This window comes from Penicillium argentinense (genome assembly GCF_028826775.1).
Source record: "Penicillium argentinense strain IBT 30761 chromosome Unknown utg000010l_segment0_segment0, whole genome shotgun sequence".
NCBI classification, from domain to species: domain Eukaryota; kingdom Fungi; phylum Ascomycota; class Eurotiomycetes; order Eurotiales; family Aspergillaceae; genus Penicillium; species Penicillium argentinense.
In genome coordinates, this window is record NW_026622669.1 from 2502702 (window position 1) to 2515510 (window position 12809).

Below are 12809 nucleotides of genomic sequence, written 5' to 3' on the forward strand. Positions count from 1 at the left end.
TGACCCATTCGCGATTCCCTGGCTGTAGAACTGACCTCCGACCATAGTATTCAGCTCTTGTAATGACTTTCGCAGTGGCTATAAGCCCCATTGCGAAGCCAGTTTCATCAAAATTGTAGATATCCTCAGGTTGGATACCATTCTCATCGATCGTGCGTCGTACAAGGTCGAACCATGGTTTAATAACCCTCGGATCTTCGCATTTTGCCCTCTCATAATTATATCGACGAGAATACCGCGATTTGAGCTCATCATAGCGCTCTGTATATCTGTAAACCCAATTGACTCCAACAGTCTGACTACCACGCTCTGCTAGTAGAATATTGGCCATATCCCTTACCATACAAGGCCGGGGAGCTGATCCACGTGTATCCATAGAGAGTATCCACCGTAGGAGCGATTCCTCTTCAGTTGGAGTCAATTTATAATTGCTGGCGCGGGTTTCCGATCGATGAAGTTTGCCATTGTATCGGCGATGGAGAGTTGCGGTAGGTACTTGAAATCGGCGCGCAGCTTCGCGAATTGATCGAAATTCTTTGTTCCGAAAGGCTTGTATTGCGAGCTGGATCCTACCTTCTTGGTTGATAGAATTTTGAGGATTTTGACTGCGAATTGGGGGCATAGTGGGTAGTTGAAATGAGGAGGTTGACGCGCTGGGGCGCGACCGCGGTTTCTGTCTCACGCGCCCGTGTGTCTCACTTGCTAGTGGATTACGTTAGTTGACTTATCGTATGGAATTGAACTTGCCGGCAGACTGGTATCCATTCATGGACCACACATCTTATCAGAGGGTTTCGTACTTTCACATGCATCCCGTTCAACTCGAATAATTAGAACCTAGATATCTTACTGGAGGGTAGACAACAGAAAATTCTACATGCGTATGCCTCGTGCCTTGATTGAATCTGGAACCCTGGAATCCGGCTGATGTTTGCGGCGTCTTTAGGTTTGCTACATATGATGTGAGCCGTGCGGTGTCGTCTTCCGCTGGTTTCCCGGCGACGTGCGAATGATGATCGACGTAAACTTGAGAAGACCCTTCGGGAATCATGGAAGGAATCGCCTTACGATGGACTTTTAGAGTCGACTCGCATATCTCTGGAGTCAACGAAGTCTGGTAGGATATTATCCCGCCTGAGGCGCTTGGCCTCCCGTTTTAGCTTGATTCTGTAAGATAGCACGAAGACACAGAGCATTCTACCAGGAGTGCGTTGTAATTGACCTTATGATAATATTCTACTCGTCTGTAGATACCACAACAGAGAGTTGCAATAGGGTAACATTGTATCTACCAGTAACTGATGATCATCCCACTCGTCAGTTTCTAGATGCTCGATTTATACTATGGCAGTGACTCTAGTACCTACTTCAACCCCCTGGTACTTACCAGAGGCTTAGGGGACCCTGCATTTAAGCAAAACCCATCAAACTTGAAGGTTAGCCTCCGCCCTCGTGGTGCCGGTGGTCCGTGCAGTCTCCCAGTTCAATTGGATATGCTTATCTACACGAACCATTTGACCCTAATCCATGCCAACATTTACGAACGTACAAAAAACTCATGATTTCAGTGAATCTCTCTCCCATTAGAAAAATGAAAAAAATACATCCAAACAAAATAAAAATCAACGCCCAAAAAAATGTTGACGTCATACCCAAACAACGTACCAAAGCCCAGCAAATCGACACCGCAACCGGCCGGATAAGACCAGGCTGGACCATGCATACTCTTTTCCTATAGGTGAACCAAAAAATACCGGTTTATCAAGCACCAACTGCCTATGCAATCTCAAGAAAAATACCTCCATCCCCTTACACGCGGGCCCCTGAATTTCTCCGTGTAGAAATCCAGTCTCAACCTCACAATAATGAACACCAAACAGAAACAATACCTCCTCCTCGCCTCAAGCATCCTCTTGATCTTCGGTGTTATCCTGTACCTACGACCAGCATCCTACACACTCCCTCGAGAAGAAAGTTCAGCCCGGCCTTTGGATTTCCTTCAATCGACTAAGGCGGAGAATTGGACATGGGATTATAAGCGCGATCGAGATAATTTCCTTCTCACCCGGAGCCAGTGCGATGCTGCGTTTCCGGATTTGTATGCGGAGATCGAGAGGGCAAGAGCGGATCGGTTGAATAACCCGATTACCATTTCTGAGATTGATTCGATTACGCCGAAGAATGGGTATATCCGGGCTATGATTTATGATCAGCAGGTACGTCCATACTGTGTTTCCCTTTTCTCTTTCATGGTTTGTGGTTGAGGTTGTGAGTAGGACTATCATTCGATGCATCGATATCAGAATGACAGTCGAATCAAACCTCACACCTACAACCATATGAATTGACCTCCTCAAGCAAACACTAACAACGCTATCATCAGCTCTACATAATATCAAAACAAGGCTCAATCTGGACTCGCGAACTAGCGACCCTCTCCTCTATAAACCGCGCCCTAACAACCTCGCCCGAACCCCTGCCCAACATTGAATTCGCCTTCAACACAGACGACCGCATCGAAGAAGTCGCACAATGGGGCTACGCCCGCCGCGCACAAGATACCTCCATCTGGCTAATCCCAGATTTCGGATACTGGTCCTGGCCGGAGATAAAAGCTGGCTCGACGAAGGAGATAGCTATGAAGATTGAAGATGACGAAACCACCGCAGGAGAAAAAGGGTGGGCAAAGAAAAAGGGCAAACTCCTCTGGCGCGGTGTCGCGCGCATGGGTCCCGAAATTCGTGACAAATTGTTGCAAGTAACAGCCGGCAAAACCTGGGCAGACGTGAGAGAACTTGGCTGGGGCGATAAAACCTCCATGGCGAACGACTACAAAAGCATGCCGGAACACTGCGGGTACAAATACGTCGCGCAGACGGAGGGGAATTCGTATTCGGGACGACTGAAGTATCTGCAACTTTGTCGGAGTGTGGTTATTTCGCACCGGCTGGATTGGATTCAGCATCATTACCACTTGATGAAGGATAGTGGGTCCGAGCGGAATTTCGTACAGGTTGAGCGAGATTGGCGGGATTTGGAGGAGAAGATGGAGTGGTTACTTAGCCATGATGATGAGGCGGAGAAGATTGCGGAGAATAATGTGCGCACGTTCAGAGAGAGGTATCTTACGCAGGCGGCGGAGACTTGTTATTGGAGGAGGTTGATTTGGGCTTGGAGTGAGGTTGGTGATTTTGAGCCGGAGTTTTATAAGGTTGATGAGAATGGGGAGAGGGTTTGGAGGGGGTTGAGTTTTGAGAGTTTTCTGTTGATGCGGAAGATGGAGTGGCAGACTTAAAAACCTTAAGAGAACCTGTGGATTACTGGATAGAGTTGAGGTTAGATATGGGGTTTGTATATGAATGAATCTGTCAGCCCGCCATGGCATAGTATTTGTCCATCTACGATTGATTTTAAAAAACGTCAAGAAGTACGGTGATAGCCGAAGAGACAGGTCTCATTCACTTGGGTACTAAAAATTTTAAAACAAACTAACTACCTAGGTACCAAGGTAGACTGGCACTAATGTGATACCCAAGAAGCCCAACGACATGATGTATGTATCATCCATCCGCTCGAACTCACAAGAAGCCAGGCCCACACACAAGCCCAGACAACCCGAACGCGAACGAGCAGAGGAAAATCTCCCAGTGGAATCAATTAAGATGACCGAGAGTGAGCAGAACAGGAGGTGATTGCCAGACAAGGACAGAAAAAAAAACGAGCGCCAGTACAGTACAGTCAAGACGACCGACAATCTCGTTTCCCTTCTGAATTGAAAGACTCCCTGTTCTGACCGTGTGATTATCCAGAAAAGGCGAGAAGAAAAACGAAAATGCGGTCCCGAGTGGAGATATTAAAAAAAGTGTAGTGTCGAAAGAGGGTCGTAAAATCCGATGGGTATGGTTGAAGCCCCGGATGTGGAGAAGAAATTGCATGACAAGAAATAAACTCAGAGGGGTATTCAGGGAATCGTCACAGCTCAGTGCAGAGCTGGCGAATGTCGGGGAAAAAAAGGCAAACTCGGAACGTCAAACAGCGGGTTGAGAAGCCAACGGAACTGAGACGATCGAGGAAAGACAAGTCGTATAACGCCGTTGGAATCGAGTCGTAAAGATATTCCAGAACGCCGTTATTTCCCCACCCAGAACAAGTGAAAAAAACCATTGCACAGGTAACATGTTTGCGACCCGTTGGTCTTTTCAGTTGAAGAAAGTCGTGAAAAAAGCGCGAGAAGCACGTCAAGAGCGGTCCGGACCAGCCTTGACGACCTCAGCAGAGGAAAAATCGTGTATCCCAAAAAACCGACCGCGTAAAAACCCGTGAAACAAACGCCGATCATATGTGTGATAAAAAAAAAAAGAGGCTTTACATGGAGCCCAAGCGGAGCAGTGCCTCGACCGCAGCGCGTTCCTGAGTGTCGATATTGCGGGGCGCGCTCGCGTCTAGGGTGGGTCCGAAAACTCCAGCAGGAAGAGCCTTCGCGCGAGCAGCAACGTTGCTGCGAACAAACGGACCGCCACCCCCGTTGTACGAGCGAGCGCGCAGCGCATCCGCACCAATCTGCGCCCAGTCCTCTTCGTCCGTGTCGGTGCCCTCGTCATCATCTTGCATCTCGTCAGGCGCCTCGGAGGAAGAGCAGAACTCGCGTCCATCTTCGCCGTCCAAAGACATCTTGTCGGCCTCGTGCTCGAGCATGTCGAGGTCCTCCGGCATGCCATAGTCCTCAGTGTATGAGAAGGCGGCAGACTCGATACCGGTGGCGCACGAATACCGACGGTCGTTGTTACGGCCCTCGATCTGCAGGCCGCGCTGCGGGAAGGACTCGGCGATGCTGGAAGGTGGCGAAGACATGTTGAGCGAGCGCTCGCGGACAGGCTCGCCCCGTCGTCGCGCGTCCCAGCGTCCCCAGCCAATCTTCTCGAAAATCACGTCGCCGTCCAATCCGCCCGCCTCGCCACCGTTACCTCGACCTTCGAGCGCAGCAACCACCAGACGACGAGCCTTGGCAGGGGGAATGCGCGAGAAACCCGGAACTGAAGTGGTCAAGTGGCCCATGACATGACGGATGGCGAGAGGGCCCTGCGAGAGCAGAATGTCCGGTAGATGATAACGCGCCAGCATGGCAGGCGTAATGGCGCCGGTGCTGTCTAAGTCTAGGGTGGCGGACTGGGGCTGCGCGTGCTCGTGAGTCTGGTTCTGGCTGATGGCATGCTCGACGGCATCCTGCAGATCGATATCTGAGTCCAGCTGGGGCACTGTGGACAAGAGCGAGCCGGGAGAGAGGGCGGCGCGGTGCTTGAAGGCTTGGGGAGGCAGCGTGGGCGAGATGGAGTTGGGTGGCGTCGGAAGCATGGCCGGTTGGCCCAGCCGGGCAGGCGCCTTGCCTGGGATGCTCCGGGGCAGGGGGATATCAACAGAAGCGGTTTGGGTCTTGCCAGCAAGAGCCATCGCGATGCTGGAGGGGGTCTGTGAAGCCATGATGGATGGGAAAGAAAGAAGATGGGATCTTGTCTGTTTGAAGCGCAAGGCCGCGCATATGAGTCAGACGTGTTCCATACAATGAGACCGCGCGCGGCGATTGGATCTGGGCAGAGTGGCGACTGCGACAGATCCGGGGGACAAACAAAGGACGATCTAACTCCAAAGAGATCGCTGGAGGAAACTCACCTCTTCGCAATAAAGAGACCAAGTGTGCGCGCGTGTGTGTGTGAAGAGTTGAAGACAGTAAGGCAGCCTGAGCTGACACGACCGATACGCGACGCTAGGGCCGGAGATTGCGACGCGGCAAGGGGGATCGTCACCACGAGGATGACTGATGGGTGGCTGATGTGGAAGGGGATGAGAAGGTGAAGAGTAAGGAAGAGGGGCAGAATGTGGCCGTAAAGTACCAGCACCTGTGAGTAGGCAGTACCGTGACAGCAGGCACGACCCTCCGAACAGGCAAGTTTGGGACTCCGCAGACGCCGCTCGTGCGGGCGCGTGGGCGGATTGATTGGCGTGGGACCGGGTGCTTCCGGTTCCAGTATACACCAGGTAGGTAGGGTACCTCAGTAATCACTCAAGTAAAGATGGCAAGTACGGGCATTACTGTCGAATGATCACATCGACTCGCAGAGACATAGGGTGCTATAGTAAACCAACACTCTATACCTTGGGTCTACTTCCATACTACACTATTTAACTACCCTTAGTAGAGTACTACATAATCCCTGACGGGAATCGGCTTCCCTCGCATCCCACTGGCACACCCCTCGCCCTAGTGTCCTAGAACGGTTCGAATCCGCGATCGCCCACAGGGCGCAGCCCTAAGCGGCGATGTATGCGCATCCACTTGGCCTGAGAGCCGATACTTGGGGTAGCATGTACTGAGTGAGTACCTTATGGTACTTACCCTGGCTAGGGTACTTTCTCTAGAGAAAAGTACTCGACTGATAAGGCGCCCTCCCGGCACGTGGTGTCTTGTCCAGTCAGCATCGCCCATCCGCCCATCTGCTCTCCCCTTCCTCCGTTTTTGTCCCCCAGGGCAAGCCCGCGGTTCTCGCTAACTTTTCAATTTCTCACAGAATCCCACACAAATTGAAGTCTCCATGATTTCTCACGCCCCCCTCGTGCCCCTCTTCGCGCTCCCGGCTGGCCATCGCTCCCCCCACCGCGTTAAGCCAGTGGGACCGCACTGACGTCAAGCCGACTCCCAAGGTCTGGGGCCTGAGGTACAGGCTCTACTGTACAGTAAATCTACCTCGGGACACTGCACGTCCCCAGCGCTACTGTATGTACTCTACATTAGAGTACCTAGGTACAGTAGTGCTGAGGGGTACAGGACTGTACAATCGGAGGTACGGGGGACTCTTACCCGACGCGTGTCGAATCGTGCCTGGCAGCATTGGCGACTGCAGGTTTGTCAGCCACGGGGCATGCGGCCAGAGTGGCACATTCTATTCGACTGCCCTGTGCGAACACTGGATGTACACACAGTGTTGTAGCGGGCACGGGTATCTCGACCGTGCGCGATTTGGGTTGCCCGGTGGACCGAAAGCCTCCGAGGGAATGCCGGGCGCCCCAAGCGGGTTTTCTATTATTGGGCATCCATCCCACATGAAACCCCTCGCACGCTGTACTACACCCTCTTTCGGATCCCTCGGACAGCGATCACAGTCTGCCAGCGATCACGGCATTACAATAACGCTGCTGGCGCCGTAATGACGCATTCGTGATCCGATCTCGGATTCGCGATAGTACTGTAGAGTAGTGTTGGGATGTGGGGGTTAGCGTCTCGCTATCTGTGCCCTACTCTCCATAGTACAAAATAACGCGCCTAGTCCGAATGTGATTAAACCCACACGGCCGCGGGCCTAACTGCTTAGCAGTGCCAGGTCAGTGCCTTGCTTTTTCTCTATTTGCACCTGTTATCGAAAACCAACGGTCCACGTCGGGCCAATTTGCGTTCCGCCTGAGGCGTTTCGCATTGATGCCAAGATTGAACTTGAACTGTCTGGTGCGTTGAGCCCCGCAATCACCTACTAGCACACTACACAGAGGCCGGTGATACTTGGGTGCCCGTGATAAGGAGGGGTATATTCGGTCTCCACAGACCTGAGGGATTTCTGATCGTGGACTGCTTAAGGAATTGGCAGGTCTGGATTGTGGATTCGTGGCTGTCTTGTTGAGCCCTAAGGGCAGATTGAGATTTTGTAGAATTTGATTGAAGGGATTGATGTGAGTGGGATTTACTGGGATTTTACTGAGGTATTGAATTGAAATTTGTGTATGAATTGCGTGAATGAAGAGAAATGAAATTCAGTAATTCATGTTACTTTCTATCTACTTTTGTTGAACAGCTCGAGCTGCATGAGTCCTTGCCATATGTTCTCACCGAGAAAAAGCAAATCGATCGTACAATGCGCAATTGTGTCGAAGACAACTGGCAGTTTATCAAAAGCAAAAACCAATTGTAACACCAAAGTAAACACTTTGAACCCTAATCCTCACACATAAAGAATCACCATCGACAGTACGACCCCTCCCAACCACCCCTCAACCACCCCTCAATCCCCCAGCCTTCAACAAAAAGGAAAAACAAAACCCTGAACCACCTCACCACCAACCGAAATCCGACAGGACACAGCCCGATAACTCCTAGTTTCATATTCCGCCAATCTCGCCGCATCCGCCTCACTCACCACCTCATACACAGACCTCTCTACTCGTCCCCCGCACGGCTCCAGGACAGCGGGGTACTACCCCATAATTTGCACTCGAACCCTTCGATGGATGCGGGTCGGAGGATTGGTTTGGTTTCTAGGCCCAGAATCTCGGAGAGCATCCGTGGGTCTTGTAGCGTCCCGTAGAAGAAATAGGGGTTCCTGGCGTTGGGACTGGTGGTGGTGGTACTTGAACAAAGATATTGCCGAGTATTGCGTACACCAGGCAGTATCGCACTTGGATAGTGTCTACCCGAGTGGTGTCCACGAGAAGCGAGAGGAATGGAGGTATTTTCTGCCTCATGTGCTCTATTTGATCGGGAGTGAAGAGCTCCATCCTATTCAATTAAAGCAAGCCGGTCTTGTTCTGTTCACCATCAGTCTGGAGGCCTGCGAAGACGTACTAGGGCCAGACCATCCCATCACGCTCGGGCCCGTCAAAGATCTCGGATTCGTTCTCGATCAACTGGGCAGGTACCAAGAGGCCGAAGCCAACATCGACGGGCTGTAGAAGGCAAAGAGATGACTCTGGGACTAGAGAATTCTTCAATCATTGCTAGTATTAATTACCTTGCGATGGCACAGGAGAATCAATGGAAATTCGAAGAGGCCGAAGTAACCTATCGGCGAGCAATCGCGGCTGCAGAAAAGGCTCCAGAGAACGTCGAGAGTTTTGCATCAGCGAGCACTGAAAGCCAGTGAAAAGAATCTAGGTCCAGAGCACCCTGACGCCCTTAAGTACTACCAACAACCTCGTTCTGTTGCTTGAAAGACAGGGTAAACTTGAAGAGGATGAAGCAATGAGTCGGCGAGCACTGGAAGACACTGGAAACGTTATAGAGTCCGAGCACCCTCATACTCTCACCAGCCTTGATAATGTTGGCCTCGTCCTTGGAGACAAGGGATAGCACAAAGGAGGCAGAAGTATGCCATTGGCGAGTACTAGAGGACCGCAAGAAAGCTCTAGGGCCTGAGCGCCCTTTAACTCTCGACAATCTTAACAATCTTGGCTCGGCGCTTGAAGCCCAAGACAAGTACAAAAAGGCTTGAGGCTTTGTATCGACAAAACGTGGAAAGCAAAGAGAAATCACTTGAACCAGAGAACCCTTGTACTCTTAACAGCCTCAGTAATCTTGGTCTCATCTTTGGCAAAAAGGGGCGAGCATAGAGAGGGTGAAGCACGCAATCAGCTAGTACTAGAAGGCCGCGAGAAAGTTGCTTGCAAGACAAGGCCCAGTTTGACGAAGCCGAAGCTATGCTTCAACGAGAAACAGTCGGCACAGTGAAGTTTCTTGGACTAGAGCATCCAAACACTATCGCTAGCATATGCGATCTTCATATTTTGCGGGAAAAGTATTGAGAGGGCTCGAAATGCGTGAGTTGTAACGGATGAATACCCGGGAGGAGTTGGCGAACGGAGTGTTGATATCAGACCATTCGAATTAAATTGTAATGTTTTTGTTTTGTCAATAATAGCAAAAACCCAAGAGAATTTCTCCCTGGTAAATGCCATGAGCCCCAAACAACCTGTGATAACTTTGTTGAAGAACCCAAGATTTACATTCTGGCCTATCGACTAATTGGAAGGGAATCGATGCATACTTGGTGTAGTACTCTATCTTCAGCTCGCACTTACACTCCGGGTAAATTACTTTTGTCTCATGATTCGTGGTGGACAAATACAAGATTCCCTCAAGCTGATCAGTTACATCTCTACATTTGTGCGGGGAATCGCGCCAGACACAGCTCTTCAAAACAAAGAACGCCATTATCATCACCGGCTGAAACAAATAGACATGCCCGGGATAAATTCACCGAAAGCCAGAATCTTGAATAAGCTTGATCTGATCTCAACTTTAGCCTTTCGCCTTAATTCGATCGGATGAATGGAGCCCCCGCTTCAGATCGATGCATGTCTGGGGCACGTATTTTTCCGGCGCGGGGTTCCCGTGGCTAAATTGGTATATGAGAAATATACCCAGGAATTGTTTTCATAAATGGGAGTGAAATATGCTACTGAGCGTAGGATTTGTATTGCAATGCGTTCTCGACTTTAGCTCGATGTTGAAAAAGATTTGTCTTGCGGCATCCCTGGCTGCTATCGCAGGTGCGGTGGTTAGTCCGCATATGCTGGATTCGGATATTTCGATTCTTATTCATAATGACCTGCAAGGTAATCACTTGAGAGCTTGTGGGTTCATTAACGAAAAGAAACACCACTAACTTCAAATCTAGAAAAAGAAAGCCCCTGGGCTGGATCAGGAATCCTGGTTCTGGATGCAATGTCTTTACAGGAAGCGAACAAGAGCTGTGAAAGCCTTGGCGAGGCCATTTGGTCAGTGGATGCTGGTTATTCAGCCATTGAATACAATTTGGACTATATCAGCTTCCAAGGGAAATTTTTAGCAGGTTCCAGTCAACGATACTGGATTGCCCCTGTCCACGGCACACCGTCGACTATTGATGCCAATGGCCGAGTCAAAAAAGCTTCCCCCAAAGAACCTCTACCAGTTCTCTGCACCCAAAATGCTCCATATTCGTCGACTAGCTCTCAAGATACGAGCCCGAAATGGCAGGTATCCGTCCATTCGAACAACGAGCAAATCACTGGGTTCGTTAAGCCACTTCATTGTTGACCAGCTTGCTGACACAAGCCAGATATCGCGATCGCCTGAGTTTCCGCTTCCTCGGGATTCGATACGCAAGTCTAACAAAGAGATGGACATATTCGAAATTGTACGAAGGGGCCGGTCCTAACGTCTCGGCCTTGAATCTTGGATCGACATGTCTAGGAGCCTCGACTGGGTCGTCGGAAGACTGCTTCTTTCTCAACGTCTGGACACCATACCTTCCAAACCCAAAAAAATTATCCAAGAAGGATCTAAAGCCAGTTATGTTCTGGATCCACGGTGGCGCATTTACAGGCGGATCAGGTGGCGACTCTCTCTTCGATGGGAGCAATCTTGCATCGAGAGGTGACGTCGTGGTAGTCACCATAAACTACCGTCTAGGTACACTTGGCTTCCTAGCCCTGGATGATGGGGAAACGAACGGAAATTATGGACTCGCAGATCAAATTACCGCGCTGGAGTGGGTGCGACGAAATATCCAGGACTTTGGCGGCGACCCTGATCGGATTACTATCTTCGGTCAGTCGGCTGGTGCTGGATCGGTAAGGGCGCTGTTGGCTTCTCCCCGGGCTCGAGGCAAATTTGCCAGTGCTATTATGCAGAGCAACCTAGGTGGATTAGGTTATGGGACGACATACTCGAAGTATTACACCATTGAGGAGGAAATGGAGGCCGCAGGAAAGAATGTACTGGCATTGACGAATTGCACGGATGCTGAGTCGCGAGTTGAATGCCTACGAGCAGTGCCTGCGAAGACAGTCTCAGATCTGGATACAACCGCGAGATATCTCGTTGTCGATGGAAAGTATCTGACATCGTCGGAATTGGACTTGACGAACAGCGCCGAGACTGCAAATGTGCCTCTTATGGTCGGGACCACTCGAGATGACGGTGCGGCATTAATCGGATACCCTACAGCTGGCGAGACGATACAGAAATTCTTGAATGAATCCGGTATGCCGTCGATTGCCCCAAGCTCCATTTTCCCAGTCCCATCTACGTCAAACAGAACACTCGACATCTTCAACGCAACAGCTCGAGTCGCGACCGACGGCATTTTCCGCTGCATCGACCAGGTTACCGCATACGACGGCTTCAAAAATAAGATATTTCCAGAAATATTCTACTACGAGTTCAATCGGACATACCAGACACCCGGCTGGTCTCCGAACTCACCAGTATGCGAGGCGCCAATCACCCCAGACTACCCGCACGGCGATCCGAACCAGGAATACTTCAAATGTCACTCCGGTGACCTATATTACGTTTTCGGGAATTTGCTACGTGATGGAATTCCTATGCGCGATGAACTTGATTTGCCATTTGAGCAGTACGTGGTGGATTTGTGGTCTAGCTTTTCTCGGACCGGACGGCCGACGCCTGATTTGGGGTTCCTCAAGGCGAGGGGGTACGTGAATACCACGCGACAAGTTGAAGTGGCGGGACAGTGGAAGCCTTTCAGACATGGGGAATATCGAATGCATCTGCTGCAATCTTCTTCGAAAATGGTGGATTTGGGTGAACGAGAGCAATGTGAGGCTCTGAAGCTGCCTTTGTCGTACTATAGCGCTTAGTCTTGTACATGAATACACCTCCAGTTGCTTTTAGATTACCAAAAAAAGCAGAGTTCTTCATATACTCTTAAATTTAAATACTGATTATCTCAAAGTTCTCGAATGACTGTCGTACCCTACCTTGGGGTAGTATACTTCGGCACCCTCACGTAATCCCACATCCGATCTTATCGCTTCCGAAGACGATCCCCGGGCCGGACTTCGGATAAACGTTGCGGGGTCTACTTTTGCAGCACAATGTCCCTTATCCGCCTCAAATGTGAGCCGACGGCCGATGCGCGGCTATGGTCTCCCGACGGAGCAATCCCGATGTTCGTCATATATAGACCGATGAGGTCGTCCTCACGCCCATCTTCGAAGTTCAATTCCAATCCGCGTCGTTCTCCCCGAGAGTCGCCACTGCC

General features: G+C 50.5%; 3 protein-coding genes across 3 annotated transcripts; 2 read left to right on the forward strand and 1 right to left on the reverse strand.

Annotated features, from left to right (window-relative positions):
* Positions 1-1865: 1865 nt before the first annotated feature.
* N7532_010613 (CAZyme family GT90) lies at positions 1866-3295 on the forward strand (the record flags this gene model as incomplete). Its single annotated transcript, XM_056623104.1, has 2 exons — positions 1866-2216; positions 2384-3295. 2 exons carry the CDS (start codon positions 1866-1868, stop codon positions 3293-3295), a joined length of 1263 nt encoding a protein of 420 aa, XP_056470520.1.
* A 1070-nt stretch (positions 3296-4365) lies between these two features.
* On the reverse strand, positions 4366-5478 carry N7532_010614 (uncharacterized protein; the record flags this gene model as incomplete). The annotated part of the gene is made up of 1 exon (XM_056623105.1): positions 4366-5478. One exon carries the CDS (start codon positions 5476-5478, stop codon positions 4366-4368), a length of 1113 nt encoding a protein of 370 aa, XP_056470521.1.
* Positions 5479-10262: 4784 nt separating this feature from the next.
* On the forward strand, positions 10263-12405 carry N7532_010615 (putative carboxylesterase; the record flags this gene model as incomplete). Its single annotated transcript, XM_056623106.1, has 3 exons — positions 10263-10374; positions 10437-10812; positions 10860-12405. 3 exons carry the CDS (start codon positions 10263-10265, stop codon positions 12403-12405), a joined length of 2034 nt encoding a protein of 677 aa, XP_056470522.1.
* Positions 12406-12809: the final 404 nt, after the last annotated feature.